At 48.6% G+C, this 22,251-nt stretch overlaps 1 protein-coding gene across 7 annotated transcripts in view; it reads left to right on the plus strand.

The window, feature by feature from the left end:
- The window catches only part of ptprub (protein tyrosine phosphatase receptor type Ub), a 1,172,978-nt gene that overhangs the window by 1,001,745 nt on the left and 148,982 nt on the right, over positions 1-22,251 (plus strand). For all 7 annotated transcript variants that reach the window (XM_085962902.1, XM_085962905.1, XM_085962901.1 and 4 more), the window contains 2 exons: positions 1,796-1,832; positions 4,802-4,940. In XM_085962902.1, the coding sequence (XP_085819028.1) occupies positions 1,796-1,832; positions 4,802-4,940 (176 nt within the window). The remainder of the gene's footprint in view (positions 1-1,795; positions 1,833-4,801; positions 4,941-22,251) is intronic.

Below are 22,251 nucleotides of genomic sequence, written 5' to 3' on the forward strand. Positions count from 1 at the left end.
TGGCAGGCTGTAACTGGTGGGGTACCGCAAGGATCAGTGCTTGGGCCTCAGCTGTTCACAATCTACATCAATGATTTGGATGAGGGGACCAAATGTAATATTTCCAAGTTTGCTGATGATACAAAGCTGGGTGGGAATGTAAGTTGTGAGGAGGATGCAAGGAAGCTTCAAGGGAATATAGATAGGCTAAGTGAGTGGGCATGAACATGGCAAATAGAATATAATATGGAGAAATGTGAAGGTATTCACTTTGGTAGAAAAACTAGAAAAGCAGAGTATTTTTTAAATGGTGAGAGATTGGGAAATGTTGGTGTTCAGAGGGACCTGGGTGTCCTTGTACACGAATCACTGAAAGTTAACATGTAGGTACAGCAAGCAATTAGGAAACAACTGATATGTTGGCCTTTATTACAAGAGGATTTGAGTATAAGAGTAAAGACATCTTACTGCAATTATATAGGGCCCTTGGTGAGACTACACCTGGAGTATTGTGTACAGTTTTGGTCTCCTTACCTAAGGAAGGATATATTTACCATAGAGAGAGTGCAACGAAGGTTCACCAGACTGGTTCCTGGGATGGGGGGATTGTCCTATGAGGAGAGATTGAGTAGACTAGGCTTATATTCTCTCGAGTTTAGAAGAATGAGAGGTGATCCCATTGAAACATACAAAATTCTTACAGGGCTTGACAGGGTAGATGCAGGGAGGATTTTTCCCCTGGCTGGGGAGTCTAGAACCAGGGGTCACAGTCTCAGAATAAGGGGTCGGCCATTTAGGACTGAGATGAGGAGAAATTTCTTCACTCAGAGGGTGGTGAATCTTTGTAATTCTCTACCCCAGAGGGCTGTGGAGGCTCAGTCGTTCAGTATATTCAAGATAGAGATCAATAGATTTTTGAATATTAAGGGAATCAAGGGATATGAAGATAGTGCAGGAAAGTGGAGATGAGGTGGATGATCAGCCATGATGTTATTGAATGGCAGAGCACGCTTGAAGGGCCAAATGACCTACTCCTGCTCCTATTTCTTTTGTTCTATCACAGACCTTCCCTTTTGTGCTTTCCTCCTCACCTTTTCCCTGCCTCTTTACTTGTTTAAAAACTGCTACATCTCTAAACTTTTCCAGTTGGTGTGAGACTGGAATCACATATAGGCCACACTGGGTAAGGACAGCAGGTTTTCTTTCCTAAAGAACATGAGTGAAACAGTTTGGTGTCTAGGCTCATGGATGAAGAACATATAGTGCTTTTCACAACCTAAGGACTTTACAGCCAATGTAGTGTAGTCACTGTTGTAATGTAATGGAAGGAGTCCAAAACAGCTCGAGAGGAGCAGGGAACTTCAAAAAATAGAGTAGAACTCCCATGGAAGTAACCATAACTAACAACTCTAAACTATGGTAGAAGTAAAGTAAGAAATTGTGCTGTGTAGATTTTTGAAAACATTTATTAAATAGCTGAACCTTGTTGGCGTCAAAGTAAAGTTTGAAATTATAGTGTATGGCCGCAGGAAAAATTGAAGAGATTAATGTTTTGAAATATGTTCATATCGTTTGTTTAGTGGCATTTGAATATTAAGGTTGTTCTGTGGGGGATAAAAAGGTTTATTTTGTATTCTACTCACTGGAATATAATCGTTTGCTAGACCCTTAAGCTATAAATATTTGGCTGTGGTTCAGTGCAACTCGCACAGAAATATTAGATTGCCACTGAGCATATTTTACTTTCATAGTTATAGTGACAAAACTAAAATGAAGCTTGTTACTAAAAACTTTGTTTTTAATATATTACATGCAGGAAAGAAAGATGAACTGCGTACTAATTGCCAAAAAAGGTAAGGTCATTTGTCAATGTTCATTGCTCTCTCGTGTTTTGATGTTTTGCTATTCATATGTGTCTCTGTGTGTTGCTGAATATTGCATTAGCATTTAATTGATTTTAAGTTATTAAAGTGAAATTATTTTCATGCAGAAACAGAGTGTTTCACTTTTTCTTTTGGCAATAAACACTGATGTAGAAACGGGTCGATTAAATAATGAACCATATTGTACGGTAATTCAATCCGGAGCATTTAAGCTTCCTGCTAATTTTTTGTTTGCTCTCCCCGCCTGCCCCATGGAATAAAATACTAACATGTCAAACAAACTCATTAGTGGCTCTGATTTCTCACAGAATAAATCCATGTAATTGAATTAAATTAGCAAGGAAAGCATGAAGTTTCTGCTGGTTTATTTACCAAAGCTTCCTCTTTGAATGGGTTTTCACACATGAGATCTGCTTCTGCCATTTTAATAAGATATCACCATTTAAGAATGGGTAGGCTAGAAGAGAAAATTATAATCATTTCTCCCCATTCCCAGATGATTAAAATATTGTGTGCACCCCTCAAGCTGCCTGCTTATTTTAGAAAGTCTCTTTGCTGCAGGCATCTATATTACATTTTACAATTGCTTGGCCTGGAGTTAGGGCTGTGTTCTTTCGATATTTTTTTTCTTTCTCACGTTAAAATTGATTGCGCATAAAGATACCACCCTATTGGATGTCGTGTGGCACCTGGGTAGACTGATGTGGAAAGATCCGTGCCATGGATCACTTTCTCAGCTTGAAAGGAAAGGCTGGCGGAAGAGAGGGGACTGCGAGGACAATATGGGTGGGAAGGAGGAGGGATAAGCCTGAGGCACTGTCTATATGTGTTGCATTTTTTTCATATTCATTCTCGGTATGTGAGCATCACTGGCAAGGCCAGCATTTATTGCCCATCCTAATTGCCCTTGAGAAGGTGGTAGTGAGCCGCCTTCTTGAACCACTGCGCACGTGTGCTGAAAGTACTCTCTCAGTGCTGTTAGCTAGGGAGTTCCAGGATTTTGATCCAGCCAAGATGAAAGAACGGCAATATATTTCCAAATCAGGATGGTGTGTGACTTGGAGGGGAACTTGGAGGTGGTGGTGGTCCCATGCGTCGGCTGCCTTTGTCTTTCTAGATGGTAGAGATCGCGGGTTTGGGAGGTGCTGTCGAAGAAGCCTTGGCGAGTTGCTGCAGTGCATCTTGCAGACACGGTGCGCCGGTGGTGGAGAGAGTGAATGTTTAAGGTGGTGGATGGGGTGCCAGTCAAGTGGGCTGCTTTGTCCTGGATGGTGTTGAGCTTCTTGATTGTTGTTGGAGCTGCACTCATCCAGGCAAGTGGAGCGATTCCATCACACTCCTGACTTGTGCCTTGTGGATGGTGGAAAGGCTTTGGGGAGTCAGAAGGTGAGACTGTCACCGCAGAATACCTAGCCTCTGACCTGCTCTTGTAGCCACAGTATTTATTTGGCTGCTCCAGTTAAGTTTCTGGTCAAAATGGTAATTGCGTTCATATATTATCTTTGTCTTTGTTGCATTGGAGACATTCTAAGGAGAAAATCTAGCTTCCTGTTTATAATTCATAAAGCACCAACATAGCAGAGATGGGGATAGAGCAGAAAAGTGGAGTTGAGATAGAAAATCAGCCACGATCTTATTGAATGGTGGAACAGGCTCGAGGGATCATATGGCCTACCCATGCTCCTATTTCTTATGTTCTTATGAATGTTTGGGGAAAAGGTTTCAGGCTCAGCTTTAGTCTGGCGTTCAGCCTCCAAGGTGCTGAATCTAAAACCAGTACGGATGCTCACATACCGAGAATGAATATGAAAAAAATGCAACACATATAGACAGTGCCTCAGGCTTATCCCTCCTCCTTCCCACCCATATTGTCCTCGCAGTCCCCTCTCTTCCGCCAGCCTTTCCTTTCAAGCTGAGAAAGTGATCCATGGCACGGATCTTTCCACATCAGTCTACCCAGGTGCCACACGACATCCAATAGGGTGGTATCTTTATGCGCAATCAATTTTAACGTGAGAAAGAAAAAAATATCAAAAGAACACAGCCCTAACCCCAGGCCAAGCAATTGTAAAATGTAATATAGATGCCTGTAGCAAAGAGACTTTCTAAAATAACAATGGGATGGGAGGCACTGTTGGCCATATCTTGTTGTGTAGGTAAATCATGCTGCAGAACATAGATAATATTTACTGAAAATGCCCAGCAGTAATAGCATAGATGTCCCACCCAATGTTCCCGCTAATTTTTTTTTGGGTGCACGGCCCCTTTAACGGGCTGCGTGACACATTCAAATTATTGTGCATGCGCAGCTTTTTCCATTAAAAAATCGGCAAGCAGCCTGCGCAGGACCTCCAGAATTAACAGTAACATTGGTCCCACCCGCACCTTTTATGCCAATGACCACAGGATTTGGGTCAAGGTCAGCACCAGGGCAGACTGGCGAGTGGAAGTCTTGCCCTGCCACACTTCTGGCAGTGCAGCAGCCTGAGCAGGATTGCCAAGCTTATTTCGCAAATACATTTAAAGATTTGTTGTATTGCATGACTATTGAGTGATGACTTCAAGTAATAGATCAGAAAAAGGTAAGAGTTATGAAGACACTTGCTTGTTTTCATGCTTATTTCCCCATTAATGCATAGATTTTGTAATTTACATAGTTCTGGTTGTCTAACCAATCAATACCAATCTCTTGCAGTGCACTCTCCAGCAAGTTCAATGCTGGAATAGGGGACTTGGAGCAGATGAAACCTTTCCAATAGCAGCTCATGTTTCAGCCTGTTCTCTAATCCAGAATAGACCCTGCTGCAGACTACTATATAGACACCTGAATAAAACTCAGTTCAATGGACATTCAGTTTGATCTTCAGTAAAACCATGTGAATTAAAAGCATCCAATTCTACATTGTCCACTTTTTGCCCCTTCCCTATTCTATCAACAGCTGCTTGCGAGGACAATAAGAGAAGCCAAGAAGCTGAACAGCGTTCTAATGAAATGGGCTTCATCCTGGGTATCTGTGCTGCATGCCTGGCGGTGCTTATCCTGATTCTTGGGGCCATCTTTGTGTTTGTCAAGAAAGGGTAAGAGATTGGCCGTCAAAGTAAATTGCTGGCAGAAAACGTTTCATTAAGTCCTTCACTGTCTAGCTGCTCTTATGTCTGAAATGAACATTGTGTATATTCTTTGTCTAGCTTATGCCAGGAATTGATGATGTAATCTCATGAGGTAATATTTTGGTATCCCAGTTTCTATAGTAGATATATCTATTGAATTGTGGAGTATCCCTTTTGAGCAATTTTATTGGCTAATAATATAACATTTCTAATGTAACTGTCATTTTAAAGCAATCTCATTGGTAAATAGTGATCTTGTGACCCTTTCAACTATAATGAGCCTATCGGTTAGTAGTAATTACATAAAGAAAGAAGGACTTGTATTTACATAGCACCTTTCGTGACCTCAGCCAATTAAGTAGCTTTGAAGTGGAGCCACTGTTGAAATGTAGGAATGCATGACCATTCTATGAGCTTTGCTTTTGAATAATGGACTCTTGAGTATTTTGATTGGGCCATGGGAACAATGTGACTGAAAATCTCCTCTGTCAGTAATTCATGTAAACAGCTGCTGATTGGTGTCCTGTTAACCAGAGGCAGGAATTGCATCAACTTGGACTGATTTCTCAAGAAAAACCCTTCAAAAATGTGTTACCAAGATCATAGATGAAATAAATTGGATGGGGAAGGTTCGACAATTTCATCCCATTATAAAATTGATAGAGATGATTGTTTAACACACGGGATAAGAAATGAAATATCAGGAAAGATATAAATACATATAGTACAATACACACAATGTATCACTTTTTGGCTGAAGGAGGTTAACATTTTTTTCAGTTTTTAATATTGGGCTGAAATACTTATGTCCACATGGATCATAACATTTCAGTTGATTTCTTTGAACTCTGATAACTATTAAAATACTCAATTAATGCTCTTTCTCTTCCCTGCCTGCACGCTGTGTCGGAATCAGGACTCATGGCATAATCTCCTACTCTTTACTCACTCTTTCTTAAGTCCTTGGAACAGTGGAACTCATGAGTTTCCTCAGTCATGCCTTCCTCCAACGATCTGTAGAGCCTTGAAACCAAAGCTTGGTGGCACCCAGTCATTGTTTCCTGAATTGTCTCATTGTAAATCATAAATATAATCCAATAGGGAATTCAGGGGAAATGTCTTCACCCAGAGAGTGGTTAGAATGTGGAACTTGCTACCACAAGGAGTAGTTGAGGAAAATAGCATAGATGCATTTAAGGGGAAGCTAGATAAACACATGAGCGAATAAGGAATATGTTGAGAGAATTAGATGAAGTAGGGTGGGAGGAGGCTCATGTGTAACATAACATTGGCATGGACCAGTTGGGCTGAATGGCCTGTTTCTGTGTTATACATTCTCTGTAATTCTATGAAATCGTCTCATCTATGGACCTTTGCCCTTCTCCTGGGGGACCTCCATTCAAAATTCATCACCTCACACATCTGGATGAGGCATGGCCCCTAAATCTTTTGTACCTTTGAGAGTTGAAAGTTTTATCAGGGATAGTGAACCTATGCTAGAATTGAAAAGCAGCGGCGTTATGTTAAACTGGCATAGAATCTTGGTTACAAAAACAACAACTTGCATTTATATAGCACCTTTAACATAGTAAAACATCCAAAGGCGCGTCACCGGAGCATTATCAAACAAAATTTGACCTGAGCCACATATGGAGATATTTGGGGAGATGAGCAAAAGCTTGGTCAAAGAGGTAGGTTTTAAGGAGCATCTTAAAGGAGGATAGAGAGGCGGAGAGGTTTAGGGAGGGAATTCCAGAGCTTAGGACCTCAGCAGCTGAAGACACGGCCGCCAATGGTAGAGCGATTAAAGTCAGGGATGCGCAAGAGGCCAGAATTGGAGGAGCACAGCTATCTCGGAGGGTTGTAGGGCTGTAGGAGGTTACAGAGATAGGGCGGGGCGAGGCCATGGAGGGATTTTAAAACATGGATGGGAATTTTAAAATTAATGCGTTGCCGGACCAGGATCCAATGTAGGTCAGCAAGCACAGGGGTGATAGGTGAACAGGACTTGGAGCGAGTTAAGATACAGGCAGCAGAGTTTTGGATGAGCTTAAGTTTATGGAGGGTGGAAGATGGGAGGCCAGCCAGGATTGCATTGGAATAGTCAAGTTTAGAGGTAACTGTTGTGTATGTACCTTTAAGAGAATAACTGGTCTCAGACTGCAGTACCGGCAGTGACCACCCCTATATAAAAGGTGCTAGAGAGCCTCTGTTATTTAGTTTCGTTATTGCCTTCCACCAGTAAAGATCTGTTTGTTTTCTCTCCTGCTAGTCCGTGTCTCAACCATTCACGGACTTAACAGTAACAAAGGCATGGATAGACCACACTTGGTATACTGTGAACAGTTCTGGTCTCCATATTAAATAAAGGATATAGAGGCAATTGAGAAGGTGCAAAAAAGATTCTTCCCCAATGTTTTGAAGGATACTCACCTCCCTTTCCCAGCACTAGTCTGATACCAGCAGCATCCTCCCTACTTTCAATCAGAAGCCAATCCTGCAGGTAACTGATTCTATCTCCAAGCATCGATTTTCGTAGTAAAACGTCCCGAGGTGCTTCACAGGAGCATTATGAAACAAAATTTGACACCGAACCACATAAGGCGATACTGGGACAGGTGACCAAAAGCTGAGCCAAAGAGGTAGGTTTTAAGGAGTGTCTTAAAGGAAGCGAGAGAGGTTTAGGGAGGGAATTCCAGAACTTAGGGCCTAGGTAGCTGAAGGCATGACTAAGGTGGAGCGATGAAAACAAAGTTATTCTGAGCCATAAAATTGAGGTATGGTGACATGGGGTACAGTATGTTACTATTGACTATTGCCCTGGGACTCGAATGTTTGGGACTGTGTGTTACGACTTTTACCCCATTGCCTTATTCTGAAAGTTAGTGATCTTTCTGTTCAGTTTCTAAAGCTTTGGTAAAATGCTCGTCGACCATTCAACACGACTGATGATTTGATAACCTTAAGCATTGCCAGCGTCACTGCTGCACATAACAAAGCCCATCCAAACAACTGGAAATCTTGTTACACCACAAAATTTGCTCTAATCTGCAGTTTGACTGCACTCTCAAGTACAGTATTAAATTAAGGCTGCACAATGTCTGTGGATTAACCGAGTCAATCGTGATATTTGCACAGATATTTTTACAATGTTCAACATTTTCAGTCGTACGGTTTCCTCATAAAAATAAATGTTTAGTTTTTTCTCACGACCACCTTTAATATGATTAAGTTGCTTATTTTCTGCATTTGGCTAAATGTGATAGTTATTTATTTAGATTTTGAAGCCTTTTCCACCGTGACATTCCATTAAAGGGGTGCTGCTTTCATGACACCATAGGGGTGATTTTGCCAATGGGGAGCTTTTGGAGGCGGAACTCCCACTTGTCGGGTTTCAGTCCCACCTCCATCAACTTCTGGCCAACCCACACACTTTTCCCTTGATTGACCTTGTTAAGCCCACCCAACGGGCTTAGCAGGCCAATTAAGGGAAAGCTGGTTGCAGAGAACGTCAACGTATGACGTTTCATCTGTCAAAAATTTTTGACAGATGAATTGTCATCGTTTGACAGCTCTGTGAAGCTGTCAAACACGGACATTGTCTGTAGTTTGATGAGGTCTTGAATTCAAGACCTCATCAAACCTCTTTGCAGAAATGAGATGGTTGTTGCATTGGAGAATGCAACGGCCATCTGTCATCTCTACCGCGGAGGTGCGAGACTCTCCGCATACCCATGGACTGAAGCCTGCAGGAAGAAACAAAGGTAAGTAAACTTTTTCTAACACTTTGCACTTACTTCAGATACTCACCTCTCCACACTTGCACTCATCACTCAGCTCCACAGCACACTTTTGGATCCCTCCGACCCCCGCAGACCCACTGCTCGCCTCGCTGACCTGGCGGGTTTCGGAGCCTTCAGGAAGCCCGCACTTGTGAGGGCAAAAGGGGATAATCCTATTTTCTGCCTGTTAACTACCTGTTAACAGGCAGCTAATTGGCTTTAATCCCTTCCCGCCTCCAAGGAGACGGGACCCGATGCGGGACGGCTACCCGCCTCCTGGCAAGGTGGCATGGAGGCAGGTTGGGCACCCGCCCCCAAATTCTGCCATTTTCCCAGCAGTCCCGTCTCCCCAGTGCTGGCATAATCGCCCCATTGCAAGTAAGTGTCTGCCAAATACACAATAGAGGGATGTACATCGCACTGAAATGCATTGTCTGATCACTTGAAGAGGGACGTCATCATGACAAAGCTAACTCATGGCTTTCTAAAACAAATGGGAGAAAATGCTGGAAACAACACAGTGAGATCGTCGAGCGGGAACAGATGGGTTAATGTTTCGAGTGAGCCGCTTGTCACAAATCTTCCGACTATTCTCCTTCCCCAAGAAAAAAAATGAAGGTTTGCCAAACACAACCTCATGATTCCCTGTAACAGTTGAATATTAAACAGCCGAGTTCAAATTTCAATATGAGTGGAAGTTGAAAATGTCATTGCTTGTTAGATTTTAGAATTTTCAAAACAATAATGACTCTTTATTTCAAGACTTCCATCTTTTCTTGAATGAATCTGTATTTATATAATTCACCGACAGTTATTTGCTCTTTCTTCTGCTGCCCTTGATCTCTCCATTTGTCAGGAGTAGCAACTGTTACTCCTTTTACCCGTAAGTGCCCAGAGCCATTGTTTACGGCAACACTTTCTAACTGCCTTACGTTTACCTAGACAAGCTAGATGTCAAGATGTCGTGAATGTTAAACTTGAGTTAGATTTAAAAAAAAACATTTTTCTCTCCCTGGGTGGTTTGAAATGATCTGTGATAAATGTTCTGTCTCCAAGAAAAATTCAAATAACGTGACTGATGATGGTTCTCTCAGCTTTTTATTCATCATTTACGATTTTATTACTGTTTTAGGGTTGGCTGTTTTGTAGAAAATTGGATGCTTACAGACATTTAGGAATATTCTGCTCTGCAATTGATCTCCATGGTTGCAAATTGCATGCAATGCCCATGACTAAAACTACTCCATTCTAATTACTGTTAAGCTGGTCCTTGTGCTCTCCAACAATTTCAGTCCCAGCCTTGGTGATGCGCTATCAATCACTCAAAAGACTGAGGTTAAGCGAGTAATTAACAGGCTTTTATTAACAAGAGAATGAAGGTGTGCCTCGAGTGGTTGACCAGTCCAGAATACAGAGGGACTGTGGAGCAGTCACCTTTATACCTGGACTCGTGGGAGGAGTCAGCCGAGGCATGTACAGACATGTACACAGTGGAATACAAACAGTGGTTTACCACATTCACCCCTTGTTTAAAAATGAGTCCGGCGGGGTGAAGTGTATTAAAAGTTTGTGTATTGGAGTCTCTCCGGAGGTCTTGTCTGCCGCTGTGATCGACGTGGCGACGGCAGGGGTAGTGAAGCTTCCGGCGTCGAGTCCCGCGTAGGCTGGGGCACTGGTGTGTAGTCCTCGTGGGTGTCGAGCGGGTCGCGGGGCCCAGGCATGCCGTCTGCTGGGGTTGGATATTGGATCGTGGTAGTGGGTAGTGGGTTACTGGGGCCCCCGAGGGTGCGAGGTCTCGTATGGAGACTGTGTTCTCCCGCCCGTCCGGGTACGCAATGTAAGCGTACTGGGGGTTGGCGTGGAGGAGGTCGACCCTCTCGACCAGGGGGTCCGTTTTATGGGTCCTCACGTGTCTTCTCAGTAGGACCGGCCCTGGGGACGTCAGCCATGGCGGTAGCGATGTCCCCGATGTGGACTTCCTTGGGAAGACAAACATTTTCTCATGAGGGGTGGCGTTAGTGGCAGTGCAGAGCAGTGACCGAATAGAGTGGAGCGCATCGGGGAGCACATCCTGCCAGCGGGAGGTCGGAAGGCCCCTAGACTTTAAGGCTAGCAGGGCGGCCTTCCAAACTGTCGCATTCTCTCTTTCCACCTGTCCGTTCCCCCGGGGGTTGTAACTGGTGGGCAATACCCCTAGCGAGCAGGTACTGGCGGAGTTCGTCGCTCATAAACGATGAGCCCCGGTCGCTATGGATATAGCTGGGGAAACCGAACAGGGTGAAGAGGTCGTTCAGACATTTAATGACCGTGGCACTGGTCATGTCCGGGCAGGGGATGGCGAACGGGAAATGGGAGTACTCATCAATAATGTTGAGGAAATACACATTGCGGTCGGAGGAGGGGAGAGGCCCTTTAAAATCAACGCTCAGGCGCTTGAAGGGGCGAGTGGCTTTTATCAGGTGAGCCCTGTCTGGTCTATAAAAGTGCGGTTTGCGCTCAGCGCAGACTTGGCAGTTCCTGGTCATGGTCCTGACCTCCTCAATGGAGTAAGGCAGGTTGCGGGCCTTGATGAAGTGGAAGAACCTGGTGACCCCCGGGTGGCAGAGGTCATTGTGGAGGGCCCGCAGTCTATCGATCTGCGCGCTGGCGCAGGTGCCACGCGATAGAGCATCCGGGGGTTCATTGAGCTTCCCGGGCCGGTACAAGATCTCGTAATTGTAGGTGGAAAGTTCGATTCTCCACCTCAAGATCTTGTCGTTTTTGATTTTGCCCCTCTGCTTGTTGTTAAACATAAAAGCAACTGAACGCTGGTCAGTGAGCAGGGTAAATCGTTTTCCGGCCAGGTAGTGCCTCCAATGACGCACAGCCTCCACAATAGCCTGGGCCTCCTTCTCAACAGCGGAGTGTCTGGTCTCCGGGCCCTGGAGGGTTCGTGAAAAGAAGGCCACGGGTCTCCCCGCCTGATTAAGGGTAGCGGCCAGGGCAAAGTCGGACGCGTCGCTTTCCACCTGGAAGGGGATGGATTCGTCCACTGCGTGCATGGTGGCTTTGGCAATGTCTTCCTTGATATGGTGGAAGGCTAAGCGGGCCTCTGCCGTCAAGGGAAAAGAGGTGGACTTGATCAGCGGACGGGCCTTGTCTGCATAGTAGGGGACCCACTGGGCATAATAGGAGAAAAACCCTAGGCACCTCTTCAGGGCCTTGAGGCAGTGGGGCAGTGGGAGTTCCATAAGGGGACGCATCCGGTCGGGGTCGGGACCGATGACTCCGTGTTCCACAACACAGCCAAGGATGGCGAGGCGGGTTGTGCGGAATATGCACTTCTCCTTGTTATACGTCAGGTTCAGGAGTTGGGCGGTGCAGAGGAATTTTTCGAGGTTTGCGTCATGGTCCTGCAAGTCATGGCCGCAGATGGTCACATTGTCCAGATATGGGAAAGTGGCCTGCAACGCATTTTGATCGACCATCCGGTCCATCCCCCTTTGGAAGACGGAGACTCCATTGGTGACGCCAAAGGGAACCCTAAGGAAGTGATAGAGGCGGCCGTTTGCCTCAAAGGCAGTATATTGGCGGTCCTCAGGGCGGATAGGGAGCTGGTGGTACGCTGATTTCAGGTCAATGGTCGAGAAGACGCGGTACTGCGCGATCTGGCTGACCATATCAGCTATGCGGGGGAGTGGGTAAGCGTCCAGCAGGGTGTAGCGATTTATTGTCTGGCTGTAGTCGATGACCAGGCGCTGCTTCTCGCCAGTCTTAACGACCACAACCTGGGCTCGCCAGGGGCTGGTGCTGCCCTCAATAATCCCCTCCTTCAGGAGCCGCTCCACTTCGGTTTTAATGAAAACCCTGTCCCCGGCACTGTATCGCCTGCTCTTTGTGGCGATGGGCTTACAGTCGGGGGTGAGGTTAGCAAACAGTGGGGGGGGGGTGACTCTGAGTGTGGAGAGGTTGCACCTGGTGCGCGGCGGGCAATTTGGAAGCTGCTGGCTGCGGACTGTGAGTGGGGGGAGGGGTCCACCGTACGCCATCGTAACACTTTTAAGGTGGCACTGAAAATCTAACCCCAGTAGAACGGCAGCGCAGAGGTGGGGCAGGAACAGAAGTTTAAAATTATCGTACACAGTCCCGTCTACTAAGAGTGTCACCACGCAGTAGCCGCCAATGTCCGCTGACTGGGACTCGGAGGCCATGGAAATTCGCTGGTGCGCAGGCAGGACTGGGAGAGAGCAACGCCGCACCGTGCCGGGGTGGATGAAGCTCTCCGTGCTCCCAGAGTCAAAAAGGCAGATTGTTTCGTGACCATTTACCTTAATGTCCATTGTGGACCGGGCCAGTTGGTGCGGTCTCGCTTGGTCCAGCGTAACGGAGGCCAGCGTAGGGGTCGGTGTGTCGTTGCGGGTATCAGATGAGGCGGTGTTGGGGGCCTGCTGCGTCCCGGCTGGCGTCCAAGATGGCGGCGTCCATGATCCCCATGTGGCTGGAGGCGTCCAAAATGGCTGCTGTTCCGGTGGTTCGCACATGGCTGGGGAGGCCCAAGATGGCGGCCCACACGTGGCGCTGCTGGGGTTCGGGGTGGCTTTGACCCTGCAGACGCTGGCGTAGTGTCCCTTCTTCCCGCAGCCCGAGCAGATCGCATTTTTCGCCGGGCAGCGCGCTCTGGGGTGTTTGGCCTGGCCACAGAAGTAGCATTTCTGGCCTTGGGACACTGCTGTGGTAGTTGGGCCGTTGCTGGGATGTGGCTGGGGTGGCACGGCGCTATGAGACGGTCCTACCGTGTCCCAGGCTGTCGTTCCCCGCGGCGTCCACGGTGCAGAGGAGTAGGCATCCATGCCCCGGTAGGCTGCATCCAATGATAGTGCGAGTTCAGAGGCCTTGTTGAGGTCGAGGTCACTCTGCTCCAACAGTCGCTGTCGGGTGTAATTGGACCTGTGGCCCGCTACAAAAGCGTCCCGGATAAGTTCCTCTGTGTACACGGCGGCCTTTACATCCTTACAACAACAAGCCCGGCCAAGCACAGACAGTGCCTGAAGGTATTCCTCGGTCGATTCCCCAGGTTGTTGTTTACGACTCCCCAGGAGGTGCCTGGCGTACACCTCGTTCACTGGGCGCCTGTACTGGTCCTTGAGGAGCTTGATAGCAGCCGTGTACGAGGTCGCGTCCGAGATGACCGAGTGCGCTCGGTGGTTCACTTTGGAGGTCAGGACATCCAGTTTCTCCTCATCCGATTTGACCGTTGCAACGGAGGCGATCAGGAATTTTTCAAAGCACCTAAGCCAGTGAGCAAACTTGGTGGATGCGTCCGCCTCCCGATGGTCTAAGTCTAGGCATGCTGGTGTGAGGATCTTCTCCATTATAAAAAATCTTGTTAATAAAATTGATGCGCTATCAATCACTCAAAAGACTGAGGTTAAGCGAGTAACTAACAGGCTTTTATTAACAAGAGAATGAAGGTGTGCCTCGAGTGGTCGACCAGTCCAGAATACAGAGGGACTGTGGAGCAGTCACCTTTATACCTGGACTCGTGGGAGGAGTCAGCCGAGGCATGTACAGACATGTACGCAGTGGAATACAAACAGTGGTTTACCACACTTGGGCCTAGAAATTCAGTTGCGTTCGCCAGCCGCTAACGCCATAAGAGGGGTAGATTTGCAGCGCTAGGCACTTAGTGCCCGGGCACAGAACGATCTGCGCCTACGCCCAACTTCAGTTGACATTTAGCGCCGGCGCAAAGTGTTTGCGCCCGCTCAGCTGCGCGCGCAGCTTATGACGTCATTTCGTCGTGCAACGCTGTTTGTGCGCCCCAAACCGGAAATTCAGTGGCGCCCGGCCAATGTGGGCGTGGCGCTGTTAAGAACTGTGAAGTGGAACGCAACAGAGGCCCTGTGGGCCTCGGGGAGCGCTAATTAAAGGGCACTTACACTGACCTATAAAGCCCAGCCATTTTGCTGCAATGACTTCAGTGCTTTGGATTTCTGGACAGAGACCAAGGAACAGAGCTTACTGATTTGGGACAACATAGGAGAGGTATTTTTGGCTTCTGGCCAGAGCTTGGAAATTTGAATCATTGTGATTTAACTGTTTGCAAGTTTATTATGGGGGCTGTATGGGATTCCAACCCTCAGTTCCAGCATTATGTGCGAAGGGCTCGCAGACGCTGTGTGAGAGGGCCAGCCATGCCTAGACGCAGAGGGGCCATCAGGCGTCGGCAACGTAGGCCTTTCCCACTCAGGGAATACCGGCAGGAGGTGTCCTATCTCACCATGACTGCCGCGCATTGTGTTAAGAGGCTGCGCTTCAGAAGGGAAGTGGTTGCAGAGATCTGCCAGCTGCTTCACAGAGATCTGCGTCCACAGCTGATGTGCAGGACGTCTCTCTCGGTGGAAGTGAAGGTCACGGTGGCTCTGAACTTTTATGCAAGCGGCTCCTTCCAAGCCGCTGCTGGGGACATAGCGAACATCTCCCAGTTCGCCGCGCATCGCTGCATCCGGCAGGTCACCGATGCCCTTTTCGCGAGGAGACACCAATTCATCTCCTTCCCCATGACCCTAGAGAGGCAGGAGCAGCATGCAGTCGGATTTGGCAGGATCGCGGACTTCCCCATGGTGCAGGGCGCCATTGACTGCACGCATGTGGCTATGCGGGCACCTATCGACAATGCCGAGAATCACCGCAACCGGAAGGGCTACCATTCCCTCAATGTACAGCTGGTGTGTGACCACAGGCAGCGCATCCTAGCTGTCAATGCCCGCTTTCCAGGAAGCAGCCACGATGCATTTATCCTGTGCCAGACTACTGTGGCTGACATGTTCGAGGCACAGCCTCCACCAAGGGGATGGCTTATTGGGGACAAGGGCTACCCTTTGTGTACATGGCTCATGACCCCGCTCCGCGCGCCCAGGACCCCTGCGGAGGAGGCATACAACGAAAGCCATCAAGCCACAAGGAACATCATAGAGCAAACGATTGGCGTCCTCAAGCAACGGTTCCGCTGCCTGGATCGCTCCGGCGGATCTCTACAGTATTCGCCGGATAGAGTCTCCCAGTTCGTCGTCGTTTGCTGCATGCTGCACAACCTGGCTATCCACAGGACTCAGGCACTGCCACCTGACGTAGCACCACCACCTCAGGAGGACGCGCAGGAGGACCATGAGGAGGAGGAGGAGGAGGAGGAGTACCAGCCCAGGAGGGAGCCACAAGGTCCAAGGGCCGTCCGCCGGCGGCTTATTGAACGACACTTCTAGGCCCCCTGTCAGGGAATGGATTGTGGCAATGAACGCACCTGAATGCAGCCGCTCCGCAAGCCCTCAGCCGCTTAACGCAACAACCACTGAAAACATGACACCTGGACAAGCTGAATAAATAAAAAGCTTTATTTAACAAACTCAGGGCCCTTCCCACATGAAACAGAAAAACAGACAAGACCCCCAAAAAACACTCACAAAAATATCTCACTCCCACAACCTGGGGAGGAATAACAAAACTTGCCCATCCAATTGGCCTTCATCCTCGGCCTTACCAAAAGAAGCCCCCCCCACAACACAAACACCCCCATATAAAAAAAACCGTTGCCAACACACTCTACTGGGTGTGCCGAGAGGGCGAGTCCTTGTGCAGCCTTGTGCGGCCCCTGCCCGACCTGTTGCTCCGCCTCAACCTGGGCCCTGTGGGTGTTGCAAGGCTGGGGGAAGGCTCCTGAGGGGCAGAATGCGTGACGGCAGATGCCCTTGGGGGTCGGCCTAGACGAGGACCGGCCCTGGAGGGGCCGGCTGCTGACTGCTGAAGCTGTGGCTGGGCAGCATCAGTCTCTGCAGCAGCTCGTCGCACCTTGGCTGGGGGAGTTGCAGTGGCGACTGCAGCAATGGGGGCAAGCTGGCTGATGCCAGGCGCTCGCTGGTCGCCAGAGACACTGGCACTCGGCCGGGCTGGCAGTGCAGCAAGCGCAGCAATCTGGTGGAGGCCAGACCGCTGTGCTGCAGCAGGGCGGCGGGTGCCCTGGCGATGCTTCCGCGACACAGCGAGTGTGGCAGAAGTGAGTGCCCGAACTGCCCTGGTCTGTGCCCGCATCAGATCAGTGAGTGTCTGCACGGCACCACTCATGAAATCGCGACTTGCGTCCTGCGCTGCCGCGAGTTGCTGGACACCCCTGTCCTGTGCTGCCGCGAGTTGCTGGACACCCCTGTCCTGTGCTGCCGCGAGTTGGTCGACACCCCTGTCCTGTGCTGCCGCGAGTTGGTCGACACCCCTGGCCTGTGCTGCCGCGAGTTGTTCGACACCCCTGGCCTGTGAGTCCCCGAAAGCGGCCACACTATGAGCCAGGGACTCAATGGCCTGAGGCAACTGTCCCACAACCCCCATGAACTCCTTGTGGCGGCACTCAGAATCCGCGGACATTTCATCTAGGAGGCGCACCTCCTGGGCGAGGACCGTCTCCGGACTGGAGGCCGGACTCTCCCTCTGGGGAGAAGGCCGCCGTTCTGCCCGACCCTTCCCACGTGCCTGGACGCCACTGGGCCCAGGAACTGGCCTCCCCTGCAACACTTGCCCCCTCTGGGGAGAAGGCCGCCGTTCTGCCCGACCCTTCCCACGTGCCTGGACGCCACTGGGCCCAGGAGCTACACCCCCCTGCAGCACTTCCCCCTGGCTCTCCTCCAGGCAAGACGTCTCCCCTCCATTGCCATCCCCTGGCGCGGATGAGGCTTCGCCCGATGTGCCGCCTTCCTGTTGGTCCTCGTCGTCCTCCTCTTCCGAGGGACTGGCACTCTCAGCTTCAAGGACCTCCTCCTCACCAGCTGAAAGCAGGAAGGCACAAGAGTAGCTTTAGAGTGAGGACAGGGCGTCAGCGAGGGAGGCATGAGTGGTGGCATTCAGTGCATTGGTCGGACAGTGGCAAAGGATGTAGATCTGATGCGCTAGGGGAACGAGAGAGGTCCAAACGGTCATGTCCTTACCATTGGGTCGCAGCACAGGGTCGGCATCTCCAATGGCAACAGGGCCAGTCACCCGGCCACGCATGAGTCGAGCCACGCTCTCCTCCAGCTCACTGAGCTCCTGGAACTGGGCACGGCCTCCCCCGGTGACATTCTGGCTCTTCAAATTCCGGGCCATCTTGGCCTGCAAGAGAAAGGACGGCCTCTAAGTACATTGTGGTGGCCTGTTGTTGTGTGCACTGCCTCCCATGGTCGAATAGCTTGGCCAGTGTGGTGGCCTGTTGTTGTGTGCACTGCCTCCCATGGTCGAATAGCTTGGCCAGTGTGTTAAGTGCAGAAAGTGCTATTGAGGATCATGCCAGTGCCATAGCTGCGGGAGGAGGGCTGGCCATTAGGCCTTTGAGGTCCCTTTGCCCATAATGTGAGGTGCACATGCAAGGATGAGGAGGACACTGGAAAGGGTACTCACCTTGACCATCCGAGTGAGGTCGTTGTACTTCTTGCGGCATTGGTCACCAGTCCTGGGGACATCGCTGTTGACTGACACCCTGTGGGCGATTTTCCTCCAGGCTCTCCTGTACTGCCTCCTGGGAGCCTTCTTGCCACTGTCCGGGCACAAGATCTCTTTGTACCTTTCCAACCCCCTAACCAGCACCCTCAAAGCATGCTGGGAGAAGCGCTGCGCTCGTTCACGGGCCTTCTCCATGGCTTCAGGCGCTATTTGGGTCCACCAGCAGTGTTCAGGCCTAGCTGCAGGGCTCCACTATCCAGGGCGTGGCTGCAGACCAAGTCGACCCTTCCCCCTTTAAGAGCTGGCCGGTGTCAGGGTGTCTGCTGTCAATCAAAACATGACCGCACCTGCGCTGCGCCCGGCCTCGGCGTTATCAGTCCGCACCGCCGGCTTAGCGCCTAAAGCTAGGAGTGCAACGCCAGTTTCAGCGCTCGCCCAAACTCTTGGCCAAATCTACTGAATTTCGGCGAACTGACCTGCACTTTCCGGCGGGCGCTAACTTTAGCGACCGCCCGACTTTACCGCCCCAAAAGTGGCTATACTGAATTTCTAGGCCTTGGTTTCTGCATGTATATTGTTTCCGCTTGTTGGCAGGCAACTTTCCATCATGAAAGTACCGAGATGGACGTTAGTCAAAGTCTTCACCGTCACTGCTGTCAGTGCATTTGGCCAGCCAATGACGCAAATCATTCTTGGCAAGCCAGCCAAATATACTTTAATTTCTGCTCCCATTATTGAATCCCCTGCAATTGAAGGGCACTACTACACCTTGCAGTTTGGCTGTGAAACGATGAACATCGCCCAACTGAGGCGAGTGCCATAGAGCGATAGACAGCCCTGTGATCTCAACTTACGGCCGACTAGTTTGGCGTTATTCGCTCAACTGTTAAGTAACTATTAAGGACCCTCAAGATGTTTGCAACCATTGGTGTGGATTTATGGATTATGAACTGGACTGAAATAACAACATTTGAGCTGCTGTACATAGTTTTGAGATGTTCTTTGGACTTTTTGATTTGCACTATGGGTAGATAGAGGTTTTTAATCACCATTCTCACTAATGATGTGTTTTTCAACTGAGTTACCGCAAGCAATTATAAATGTGCTATCTGTGCCTCTTACTTGATTTTCCACCCTTTCCTCCTCTCCTCAAGGTGATCAATCATGCTGGGAGTATAGTTCCTTGAGTGCTAGCCGCCACTTCATGCTAAGTGACAACTCTTCTTTTATAGGTCTTGGTGGCAGGCTTGTCATCAAATGTAGCGGGCTGATGATCCTGACAGTCCATGCGTGCACTTCCCACCAGCAGTCACTGGATAGTGGGAACCCTTCCTGATATTTTCCACTCCCCAGCCCAGAGGTGTAGTGGTCACAGCTGAGTCAACTAACTCAGGATCAAACATGGGAGCTTTATGATCCGTATGGCTCAATATCATGCCATGTATTTATAGGAACATTAGGAACAGGAGTAGGCCATTCAGCCCTTCAAGCCTGCTCCACCATTTCATTAGATCATGGGTGATCTGCACCTCAACTCCATTTACCTGCCTTTGCTCCATATCCCTTGACACCTTTACCTAACAAAAATCTACCTATCTGAATCTTGAAAGCTCCAATTGTCCAAGCCTCCACAGGCTTTTAGGGGAGAGAGTTCCAGATTTCTACTACCCTTTCCACTGTCAACAAGATGGCTCCTAGGCTGCTCCCTCGGGAGCTCTTCACTGTGCACCTCTATCCTTGGGAATCTGCTGCCATCCTTTGCCCTTTCTCTCCCAATCTCCTCTCTTCCACTGTTGTAGTTCCTATAGTAATCTGGGATGTTATGATTAAGGTTATCCACCAGGTGGTGCTGTAGCCAATGCTGCTGCTAAGGCCAGAGGTTTGCTTCCTGTTAAGGTCAGAGGTTTGCTTCCTGTCAAGGTCAGCAAAAGGTGAAATGCCAGGATGCAGGCATGATGTTTGTTACTCTGTTAATAAAGTACTCGTGCTAATTCTACGATACCGCCTCTTCGAGTCCTTGTCTCACTACATGGATTTATCACATTTGGCGACGAGGTAAAACAGGACCCTGGATAAAGAAGAGAAGTCTGCCAGGACGTTTAAACCACAAAATCACGAGCTGCAGTTAGCTACCAGTTGGAAGAGAGCATGGCTGCCACGGTAGGAACGGTTTCCACTTTTGATAGTCAAGCACAAACCTGGGAGGAATACTGTGAAGTGTTGGGTTATTTTTTTCGAAGCAAATGAAATAAATGATGCCGGAAAAAGGAAAGCCATTCTGCTTAGTTCAGTGGGAAGCCAAACCTACAGTTTGATGAAGAATCTGCTCAGTCCTGAAAAGCCTGGAGACAAATCATTTGTTGAATTAGTGGCTTTGCTAAAAGAGCATTTCAACCCTAAGCCTAGTGAGATTGTACAGCGGTTCAAGTTTAATTCAAGGAACAGGAAAGAGGAAGAGAGCGTAATGGGCTATGTAGTGGTGTTGCATAAATTAGCACAAGATTGCAATTATGGGAACAACCTGAAGGAAATGCTGCGAGATAGGCTAGTTTGTGGAATTATGGACGACCGAATGCAGCGTAGATTATTATCCGAGACTGGGCTTACTTATGAAAAAGCATTGGAACTTGCTCAAGCCATAGAGACAGCGAACCGAGATGTAAAAGAAATACAGGGTTCAGACAGGGCTAATGCTACACAACTTGCAGGTCAGGTTGTTGTGCACAAGTTGAACATGCGTCAGAAACCACAATGTGAGCATGTGAAGGCATGATAGATGCAAGGGCGATCACCTGGCGAGTGAATGCCGGTTTCTGGAGGAAACGTGCTACAAGTGTGGGAAACAAGGATACATAAAACGAGCTTGCAGGGCGAAATCACCTGTGGAGGAATCCAAACCAAAAGGGGGAGGACAGCAAAACCAAGGGAGAGAAGTGAAAAAACATGGAGCACACCACATCAGTGGGGAAGCTGAGGAAGAAGAGGACATGTTCATAATGTATAGCATGTTAGAGAACATTCCAAAAGTGGCTCCTATCACATTGCAACTGACAGTAAATGACTCTAAGGTGAACTTTGAAGTGGATACAGGGTGTGGCGTGACCATAATGAACAAGGCAGAGTACTCAAAATTGTGGAAACGTGCAAAAGTTCCAAAGTTAAAGCCTTGCTCCCTGCATCTTAAAACATATACAGGTGAATGAGTAGCGACATTAGGTACAGCTAAGGTAACTGTGCAACACAGGGACACAGTGGAACAGCTACCTATAGTTATAGTATTGGGTACCGGACCAAACCTGTTAGGTCGGGGCTGGATAAAAGAACTTAAATTAGACTGGGGAGCAGTACATCAAATAGATGTGGGCAACCAGTTGACTTTGCAAGAAGTGTTGAGTGAACATGAGAATGTGTTCAAGGAGGAACTTGGCACATTTAATGGCCCCCCAGCTAAGATTTATGTAGACAAGGAGGCACCGCCAAGGTTTTTTAAACAACGACCTGTGCCTTATGCCATGAAGCCAAAGGTAGAGGTTGAGCTTGACCGTCTATTGAGAGAGAACATACTGGAGCCAGTGAAATGTTCGGAATGGGCAGCTCCCATCGTACCTGTTTTAAAACCGGACAATTCAGTAAGACTCTGTGGAGACTATAAATTGACAGTCAATCGGGTGTCCAAACTAGAGCAGTATCCGATTCCCAAAACAGAGGATCTCTTTGCAAACCTGGCTGGAGGAAAGAAATTCACAAAGTTGGATATGAGTCATGCCTACTTGCAGATTACACTGGATGACGAATCAAAGAAGTATGTTACCATAAATACACACAAGGGCTTGTTTACATATAACCGCTTACCGTTTGGTGTCTCATCTAGTCCAGCTATCTTCCAGAGGACAATCGAAGGTGTACTGCAAGGGATTCCACATGTTTCCATCTATCTGGATGACATTCTGGTGACGGGAAGAACCGACCAGGAGCATCTGAGCACTCAGAGAGGTACTACAGAGATTGGAGAGGGCAGGGTTCCGGCTCAAGAGGAGTAAGTGCACTTTCCTGGGGAA

Source organism: Somniosus microcephalus, chromosome 20 (assembly GCF_052327205.1).
Source record: "Somniosus microcephalus isolate GS21.2 chromosome 20, FLI_Smic_1.0, whole genome shotgun sequence".
Taxonomy (NCBI): Eukaryota; Metazoa; Chordata; class Chondrichthyes; order Squaliformes; family Somniosidae; genus Somniosus; species Somniosus microcephalus.